Source organism: Chrysemys picta, chromosome 20 (assembly GCF_011386835.1).
Source record: "Chrysemys picta bellii isolate R12L10 chromosome 20, ASM1138683v2, whole genome shotgun sequence".
Taxonomy (NCBI): domain Eukaryota; kingdom Metazoa; phylum Chordata; order Testudines; family Emydidae; genus Chrysemys; species Chrysemys picta.
Window position 1 is genome coordinate 18,586,031 of NC_088810.1, and position 10,553 is coordinate 18,596,583.

Sequence of the window (10,553 nt, forward strand, 5' to 3'; positions counted from 1 at the left end):
TAACTCCTCTCCACTTGCTGACAGTGTACTGGGCACCCTCTGCCGCTGTTCAAGACCCCAGTTTTAAGTCTGTTCAGACAGAGGGCCCCCTCCTGCTGCCTTGTGGGTAAAATGAGCTCAGGTCGAGGCCCTTCTTCATTCATTTTTTTATTGGCACTTGTGACGTGCAGCAAGTTTAGTTCCGCTATGAAATGAAATGTACACGGCCCGATTCTGCCGCCCGGGACACCATTGTGAAGCCGGCGCAACTCCACGGAGTGCCACAGATTTACACGGGCACAAGTGAGGGCAGAACCTGGCCTGCGGGATTTGCAAAGTCCCCTCTCAGCCACACTACGTTGAGCTGCAGCATCTCACCAGCTGAAAAAGGCAACGGACGCTTTCGTGATGAGATTGAAGTTTTAATAAGTAGCGTGATGAGAGTTTGAAAAGAGCCGTCTGTGATCCAAATGGGCACATGGGCAGCCTCAGTGGCTAGGGAGAGCTCCTTTTATTGATTACCTGTTATTATTAGATGGCACAGCCCGTGGGCTTCTAAAGATCTGGCCCTTCAAGAAAAGCAGAAATCGGTGGAGTAGCAGCCCCAGTGCTCAGACAGAAGGCCTGTCCTACCAGCTCTTTCTTGATCCCGCTTTACCATTCATAATCTCAGCTGACATGAATGATGCATCACATGTCATTGCAAAACAGCAGCAGGTCCTCTTGCTAAGGGATGTGGTGGATTCTGCAGGCTTTATGTTCAGATCGGGTGTCTCTCTAAAAGCTACATCACAGCTCAAACACAAGTTATGGCCTTGAGGTTCTCTGGTCTATGACTCAGGAGGTCATGATGGTTCCTTCTAACCTTCACATTTATCAGTCGAGGAATCTGAGGGAGTCAACTCTGCCCCCCCAGATGGGTGAGGGATTTGTTCCTAAATATGAGCCCTGGTTGAAAACTTTCCATCTAAATTATTTTTTCCCTTTTGACAAAACCCAAATCTTTGTTTTTTTTTTTTTTTTGGTCTGAAGATTGAAAAGCCAGAAATATAATCACAGTTTGGTTTGTAGCTGAAAATGTGTTATGGGGTTTGGTGGCCAAACAGTGAAAAAAAAAAATCCTTCAACAAAAAGTTAACATTTGCTGCAGAAAATTTCAGGAAAAATGAAATTTTTTTGCTTTTCTCAAAATTTTCCATGAGGGGAAAAAAAGCCATTTTCCAACCAGTTCTTCAAAATATACAAATCAACTGAAAAGTCACCTGTATAATGATGCCTTTAGCATCTGTCGGGGGCTAATTCTTAGGGGGATTTTCTGACATTTATACTTTAAACAGAGAGGAGGAGAGAAAAAAGGATACAGCCAGACAGAGCCTTGTTACAGGTTGGCTAATCTCACTGAGATCAGCAGAGAACAGTCAGTTCCCACGTGTGGATTCCCCTGCACTAGACAGTTTATGGCTTTACACTCTTCCCTCTGGCCGGTCGCTGCATCTTGCGCCCATCACGATTCCGCAAATCAAAATCCAGATGAGCGTATAAGATTCCACCCTGTTTGGCGACATTTAATAAAATGAGCCACCGCCTTGTAAAATGAAATGAAACAAGCTGAGAGAGAACAGAACACGCAAGTGAGTTTGGCACCCATGGACCTTACTAAAAATTCCTTCAGTCTCTTATTCTCCCGCTTTTCCTATAAACGGTGTGTGTTATGAAAATGGACAGTGCCTCTGACTTTAAGAACTCAGTGATAACATTTTGCTCTCCTCAGGGCTTATGCGCAGCCCACGGAAATAACAAAAACTCTCCGGTTCATTTCAGTTAGCTTTGGATCAGGTCTCAAGCACTTTTCAGTCGAGAATCTTAAATGTTCTATTATTTATTCGTTAAGTGCCACCAATATGCCCTGCACTGTATAAAACACAAAGGCTCAGATCTTCAAAGTATGTAGGTGCCCAACTATGGGAGGGAGGCACCTAAATACCTTTGACAATCTGGGCCAAAGCGAAGACAGACTGCCCTGAAAGAATGTACAGTCTGAAACAATAATAAATTAAACGTCCTAGTATCCATGTGAATTAGGTCTTGTTATCTCTTTTTGTACATATGGGGAAACCGAGGCACGGAGCAGGTAAGTGATTTGCCGAATGGCCAAGTCTGTTAGTAGCCAGGCTGGAAATAACACCTGTAGGCCCCCAATGCACTAAGGTGAAGGACCCATTAGAAATACCTGAGACAGACACATTGATTTAGACAGAGATGGTTTGTAACGTGACGTACCTGATTCTCCTGTGAAGCTGGAGGCGCTGAGCTCCTGGGCGGCAATCCTGGAACAGACAGAGAGAGACAAGGGTAAAAGTTCCTCTTCCACAGTCACTCCCCCAGCTGTAGTTCATTGACTAATGGTGCATCCGAGCTGTGGGTGCACAGGGCACCACCATGCATGGCAAATGGAGAGGGGCTCATTTGAAATGCTGTGCTCTTTGTGAACTATACACAAGCTACCTGGGCCATCGCTCCCTTTGTCACGGAGAACAAAGCCATTCTCCCGACACAGGAAAGTCACATTCTGAGCTCAGACTTGGTGCCCATGAGATTGACAGCGTGTCCGTGTAGCACATGGGATAACACTCATAAACCCCAGGAGGAGGGATGGCGTGGGATCACTCCCTGCAGGATAACGTTGGGGATGGGCAGTGTTTATTACCTAGCCTGGAAGGGCAGAGGGTCCAGATGAGACTCAGAGACACCGTCAACAGCATCAGGGCGCTCAGCACGGCCAGGGACACAATGGAAGGCAGGCAACTACTGGTGTGGGCTGTGGAGGTGGATAAAAGAAACACACTAAAGGCTTCCTTCAGCAGTCCTGCCTACACCCTTCCAAGAGGCAGTGTGGCCTAATGGATAGAGGACAGGGACTCGGGAAACCTGGGGTCTGCTCCCGGCTCTGCCATTGGCCTGCTGGGTGAGCGTGGGCACATCACAGCTACTCTCTGTGCCTCAGTTTCCCCATCTATAAAACGAGGCTAATGATACTGACCTCCTTTGTAAAGTGCATTGAGATCGACAGATGCACTAGATAAGAGTTAGACATTTTCTGTGCTCCTGTTCCCCATTTTACTCTCTAAAGAGTGAAGCTACAGGAGCCTTCAGCACCTTTCACCCTCTCTGTTGTTCCCTTTTCATCATTTTTCCTGTAATCAGAATCTTCTCTGCACCTTCTGCCATCTACAAAATCCTCCCTGTAGGTCTCTCCTCACCGCATCGTCTCTCCATCACTTTGCATATCTCATTGGAAAACATCTCTCTTCTCAAACGCCTCTCAGTTCCCCTTTACTCCTGGTATTTATTATTATTTAACTCTTGACAGTGCTTTATATGGACAGTCTGGGAGAAAGTTGCCCTACAGATCAGAGTTACATTGTCGTGTGGTCCCTGTAACGTCTCAATTCACCTTTCCCCAAATTCTCTGGAGAAATTCTAATTAAGACATAGAATATTCCAAATTTCTGTAATGGAAAATCACATAGAAGCAGTTCTCAGCATGGTCACATCCATATTTTACATCTGAGTTTCCATTACCCTCAAATATCATATCACTCACCTGCAGGATACCTGGTACTTCTCTTCACACTGTTGCCAGAAGAGTTGAATTTGACTTCACAGGTGAAATTCTTCCCACTGGTCCAGGTGTCCATGGGGACGCTGATGTGATTTATGAGCGTTAAAGATCCATCCTTTGCTTTCAATGAGCGCGTCAGCCCCTGTTCCTGCAGCTCCCCAGAAACACTCCAGGCAACATGGACTGGGCTGGACACTCCATGGATCACACAGGCCAGATTCGCTGTCCCAGTGACTTGACTGCCATGTGGAAATGGGACCAGAAGCATCACCCAGCTGCTGTTGGTATAACTGTCTGAGCAGAAGGAGGTGCGAATTCAGTGTGATGATCAGATGAGCTGCAGTCTGATTAAAGATGTTAATCTTCCACTAAGAGACAAGGTGGGTGAGGTAAAATCTTTTATGGGACCAACTTCTGTTGGTGAGAGAGACAAGCTTTCGAGCTTCCACCGAGCTTTTCTTCAGATCTGGGAAATATATTCAGAGTGTCATTTCCCAGACCTGAAGAAGAGCTCGGTGGAAGCTCGAAAGCTTGTCTCTCTCAGCAACAGAAGTTGGTCCCAGAAAAGATACTACCTCACCCACCTTGTCTCTCTAATATCCTGGGACCAAGACAATTACAACAACACTGCATACTATCATTCACTAAGACATTAATTCGAAGAAAGAAATCTATTTTGAAGAAGGAAATATGAAATCACCACGCCAACACTAACTAGGATATAGCGCAATACGTAGCTGCACTACCTAGAAGGAAACATTTTGTGCACTTTTATAAATTTCATTGACTTTTTTTAACTCAAAATATTGTTTCATGCCATCATGGCTCTTAGGTTAGAAATATTCCCAACCTGGGTGCCTTGAACAGTCAGAGAGAAACTTCAGTAGTTTATTTTCAGCACTTTTCATCAACTTTCAAGTTTTAACATTTTTAGTTAAAACTTATTCCTTCTGCACCCATAGCATTTAATGTTTAGCTGATCTGTTTGGCTTAAAGTATGCTTTCTCTTTAGCCATTCAGCAATAACTATGGTCTTTTGTCACATTTGAATGGGAACGTGAAATACGCTTTGTCAATCAGTTGTTAGTTTCCTTAAACAAGGTATGGTTCCTTACCTCCAACAATGAGTGTGGATCCATTCCCGAAAATCAGGTAGCTGGTAATTCTAACTGCACAATAGTAAATGCCAGAGTCAGTCTTTTGGACGTTGCTGATTTCCAGGGTCGAGCTGTGTGTCTCGTGTTTGCAAACAAATTTACCTACTTTTTGATCATCCAAACAGCTCTTAATGCAGGTGGGTGTCTCACCTTCTCTTCTCAAATACCAAACTATGCTACTTCCTCCTTCCAAGTTTTCTGTGGAAGAACAGTGGATCTTGGCGGTGTCATTAACGTCAACAAACTGGATCCGCTGTGTCTGGTACAGATATAACTGCACTCCTAGCACTGGAGAAATAAAATATCGTTATAGTCAGTGTCCGTCAGGTCTCCACCTGCCACAGATGGACTGGATAGCTCAGCAATAGAATTTACTTAATCTGATTATATTTATCCTCTGCATCCCAAATACTTAAAAAAGCTGCTCTAATTTTGTACAAGTGAACGGAAATACAATTAAAATCCAGCAAAAGTTTCCAAACATATCATAGATATTCAACACTGATGTCCTACTGAAAAGGCTGTTTTCCCAATTCCAAAATTTAATGCAGGAGTTTTTACCTAAGGAAGATAAAATGAGGTATTTCGCAAAGATCATTTTCATAAAATAGTAGGACAAAAATCCTGACTCACTGGCCCAAAGGCTGATGCCTAGTGCACTGCTGCAGTGTCTGGGTTCAGTGTCCAGTGAGGAACGCCTCCGAGGAGGATGTGCTGTGGTGATCGATACAAGATGGGTGGGTTTAAGAATCTACAGAGGCTACAGCATTTCTTGTAGTATTTATGTGGATTCCAGCGGTACAGGGGTGTTCTATATGATTTAGAATAATTTTAAATATTCAGAACATGGATGAGCTATATAAACAAACCCACATAACTTCGGAGCATAAGTCCCATTGATTTTCAAGGAAAATGCTTCTAAATCACTTAGTTCTTTTGACGGTCCCAACCTAAGTCTCCACCCAGCTTTCCATGTTTGGGCCACTGTTGCTCCATACTTCTTGGTGCTACAATGCAGGCATGTAATGACCATTTGGCATCTTGTCTTGACGGACTTAAATTGCTCTTTAAATCATCAAACTGAAAGCTCTGACATGTTTGAGACATAAGACAATGAAAGATACAATTTTCAAAAGTGACTTCAGGACAGATTTTCAAAGGTATTTAGGTGCCTATAAATGCAGAGAGATGCCTAGTGGGATTTTCAGACATGGCTAAGACTGTTAGGTGCCTCATTACTACCGAAGTCAATGGAAGTTAAGCGTCTCCCCTTGGATCTAGCTATAAACTGGCTAAAATGAGCTGAATGGGGCTGGTTAGAAAGCTGCGTCTGGCTGCACAAAGCAGGGAGAGAGAAGTAAAGTGCATCTGTCAATGTCCTTTCTGAAACAGCTGACAATAGAGGGCAACGTGGGCTAGTGATTAGAGCAACTGGCTCAAAAAAGAACAGATTCCCTAAGTGACTTGGCCAGGTCTCCTTAGACCACACCCCACTTCTGAGGCTGCCATGAATGGCTGCAGCTCCCCTGGATCGATCTGTCACAAACTCCTTCCAGGCAGTTCTCTAATGCTGGAGACCATCACCCTTCCTTCCTTCCCTTCTACCCTCCCCTGCCTGCCTCCCTCCCATGGTAGGGGAGCGACCGGGGCTAAATCCTGCAGTCCCTGACTGAGGCAATGTTAAGTGGAAGCAGGAGTTTGGCCTGACGAAGGATGACTGGACTGGCCACGATTCTGCCTGATTTCTAGCCCAAGGGCATTACTGACAATGACACAGCTTCCCCTTTGCACCAATGTAAAGAGGAGTTTAGAGGAGCAGAAATTACACTGACATCCACTTCCAGGCCCCTGGGCATTACCGTGGTGGAAAGGGGCTTAGTGCAGATGAGAATCGGGTGCCCAGGCTCACTTTTCAGGGGATGAATGTTGTCAGTGGCAGTACAGATAAGACCACAGAAATCATAACGCTATTCGAGAACAATGTCCGCCCAGCCCAGTTCCTGTAAGGGCCTGTTATAAACCTCCCAGTAACACTGACTGACAATGGTAGAATAACATATTTACTGCTCTAAAGATCCCAGCGACAATGCGTTACAATGTGCAGTGCTTTAAGGAACAGAAGGTAGGAGCTGATCCTAACAGACGCTGAGCACCCACCACTCCCCTTGACTTTGCTGAGTGTGGCAGGTGCCCAGTATATCACAGCAGGTGCCTCAGCACCATGCAGGATTAGGCCCTTATGCTGTGTTACTGCTGGGGGAATTCTACACCACTGCGTGGCGCAGAATTTATGTCCCCCGCAGATTTCTTTGCTTCCCTGCAGAAAAATGACTTTCTACAGGGAGGCAAAGGGAAGCCACAAAAGCAGTCATACGACCCTTCCCAGCAGTATGTTTTGGGTGCCCAGGGCAGCCAGCAGAGAGGTAAATCACTGTGGGGCAGGAGGCAGGACTAGGGAAGACCTGGCTGGTGGCTCCTAGCCTGTATCGGGCTCAGTTGCTAGTCCCAGCTGGGCTGGGGAGGATGGGACTTCCTCTTCCCCTGCACAGCATCCAGGGCCGGGTCAAACCCACCCCCAGATTTATCCCCCTGCTGCAGAAAGCTCTGCAAAGTCCCCCCCTTTCTGCACCCATTGCTCCTCAGCTGCAGGGGGAGGGATCCCTGTACAGGGAGCTGCTCCCCCATCCGCCCAACCCCTGTGCATCCAGACCCCCCCCATGCCCTGACTCTACTGCCGAACCTCACCGCCCACACTTAGAACCTCCCCCCTCGCCGGGTCCCTCTCCCCCTGCACCTGGACCACCCTGACGAGCCACCTACACCCAGATCCCCATCCCAATGAACCCCAACAAGCGGCACCTGGATCCCCTTCCTCACCTCACTGAGCCCACTCCCCCAGCATCTGGACCCCCCACTAAGCCCCCACACCCAGACCCCTCTGATGAGCTCTATCCCATCCCAACCTATACCCCCCCCTTGCTGAACCCCAACCACCTTCACCTGGACCCCCCACAGAGTCCCATTACCGTTGCACCCAGAATCCCCCAACAAGCCCCTGTGCATCCAGATCCCCCCATTCACTCAGATCCCACACTGAGCCGCCTGCACCGAGAATGCCCCACACACCCTCTGAACCCCCACCTGGATCCCTGCACACCAATCCCCTCCAAACTTGGATCCTGCCTTGCTGAGCCTGCCTGCCCACACCTGGTGCACCTGGAATGGAGGAGCAGGGCCCTGGGGTGTTTCTGGGGCAGGCCGGGTCATTGCGCTGTGTCAGGGTTGGGTGCAGCCTCACCGCTGAGTCTGTGTCCTGGGGGGAGCTGCACAGTGATCTCCCACCTCTGTGCAGCCAGTGGCTTCTGCTCCCCAATGCCATGCTGGAGCCTCCACACATTTATTGACAAATAAAATTTGCATTATTTTAAAATATTGTGTGCAGAATTTTTATTTTTTTGGCGCAGAATTTTTATTTTTTTTGGCACAGAATGCCCTCAGGAGTAGCTGTATATCGCAATGTCTTCATCCATTGTGGGGGTGGAGTGGGGCAGCTGTTTAACACCCCACAGCAGCACTGCGCAGTGGCTTAGGGCACAAAGTGAAACGGAGCAATGTAGCCATCTGCCGCTACAGGAGCAATTTTACACTTTTAATGACCAGACTGGGGCAGAAAATGGATTTCCCACCCCACACACATTTTCAAGAGATCGAAAAATGTTCTTGTCTCGAACTGAGATGAAAAGTCAAAATTTTCTTGAATCAAAAATCATGTTTGGTTTGGGTAAAAGGCCGCATTTTGGTTTAATAATTTTGGGATGTTTCCTTTCTATTTTGACCACATAAAATGAAGATAATGTGAAACTGTAAAATTTTGTTCAACTATAATTAGCTTAAATGTCTGACCAAGATGTCATTTTGAACTCGAGAACTGGAACTTTTCATTTTGCAATTCTGAAACTTTTTTTCCATGTAAAAAAAGTCATCAAAACGGACCCTTTTCCCTTGGAAAAAAAAATCTCCATTTCAACAAGTGGACATTTTCTGACAAAGAAATGGTTCCTCTAAAGATTCCTGACCAGCTCTAGTGATCACCCAAATGGGAAGTTGTTCTCGTCTTGCTGAAAGCATCCTCAGTGATTGCAAGTCACCATTCATTCAAGACCTCAGTTTGAAGGCTCAGTGAAAATCTGGTGCCTCCTGCAGCCCCGTTTGGTTCAGTATGTAGGGAAACATGAGATCAGATTCTGGCCCTTAGTCATTCACTTGTTACTAGCACTCTGATTCACAGAAATGTCAGGGTAGAAGAGACCTTAAAAGATCATCAAGGCCCAGACCAAGTAAACCTAGACCATCCCTGACAGGTATTTGTCCAGCCTGTTCTTAAAAACCTCCAATGACGGGGATTCCACAACCTCCCTTGGACGCCTGTTCCAGAGCTGAACTAACCTTAGCGGTAGAAAGATTTTCCTAATATCTCCCCTAAATCTCACTTGCTGCAGATTAAGACCATTACTTTCTGACCTTCTTCCAGTGGGCAGGGAGAACAGTTGATCACCGTCCTCTGTGAAACACCCCTTATCATATGTGTGTGTAACAAGTCGCATGGAACACATTTGTTGTGTCGTCCTTCAAAAGAAACACAGACGCTAAGTGGGATAGAAAAGACCAGATTCTGCTCTCAGAGACACCGGTGTCAATCTGGAGTAACTCCACTGACTGCAACAGAGCTCCTCCAGGTTTACACTGCTGCAAACCAGAGCAGAATCTGGCCTAAAGCATTTCAGAGATCACCTTTCTTATTACACAATAAGATGATTTCGATGCATTGACCAGGTAAAAGAGGCAACACAAACCTCACTAATTGCATTTCCATCACTTTTTAATGAGGACAGAATGACAGCTTGAACAACAACAAGTTGTGATGTAAACAGGCAGCGCGTGCAGGCTCAGGCACCAGGAGAGCTGCAGTCATTGATAATGTGTTATTATCGTTAGATGGTGCAGAAGGGCTGGCACATGGGCCTCTGTGAATCTCGCCCGTGGGCTGGCACATGGGCCTCTCTGAATCTCGCCCTTGGGGAAAAGCAGCAGACTCTAGAGAGCGTTTCTCAACCTTTTGGATATCAGGGACTGGCTTGCTGCCTTCCTAAACTGTGTCAGGAAGATCTCAGGGACCGGCGCCGGACCATGGACTGGTCGTTGAGAAACACTGCTCCAGAGGACTGGAATAGCAGCTCCAGCCCTAGCCTGGGAGAGATTCTCATCCCTCCCAGCTCCTCCCGCATCCATCCTTCCCCTTCACAATCCCATTGCACGTCCTTGTAACATTACAGCTGAGAATCAGGGGAGCTGTGGCATATACAGGGGCTGCACATCCCCTCTGCAGGCTCCTGCCGTCCGGCCTCTCTCTGTGCAGGGAAGCTGCAGCTGTTCAGCTGTGTCCGGGTCCCTCTGCAGATGCGCGGAGGATGATGATTGTGTTACCATAGCACCCAGGAGCCCCGGTTATGGACCAGGCCCCTCTGTGCTAGGTGCAGCACAAACACAGAACAAAGAGACAGTCCCTGCCCCAAAGAGCTTCCAATCGAATACACAAGTGACGTGTAAAGTCATCTACACCCTGATGCCTTTATATCCCAAAAGGAGATTTCCCACCTGACGAGGCTGGGCTCTGTGGGGATCTTCTGACCTTTTTATTCTAAACAGAGAAGTGGAGAAACTAAAAAAGAAAGGAGACGGAGACAGAGCCTTCTTCCAGCTGCTACGTCTGACACACATCAGTTCCCACGTGTGGA

The 10,553-nt window shown here is 46.9% G+C and overlaps 1 gene segment (V, D, J or C); it reads right to left on the reverse strand.

Moving 5' to 3' along the window:
• Nucleotides 1–395: 395 nt before the first annotated feature.
• LOC122172473 (igW chain C region, secreted form 1/3-like) lies at nucleotides 396–3,908 on the reverse strand. The segment is given in 4 exon segments: nucleotides 396–1,530; nucleotides 2,260–2,306; nucleotides 2,687–2,797; nucleotides 3,584–3,908. Coding segments are annotated over 4 exon segments (540 nt in total).
• Nucleotides 3,909–10,553: the final 6,645 nt, after the last annotated feature.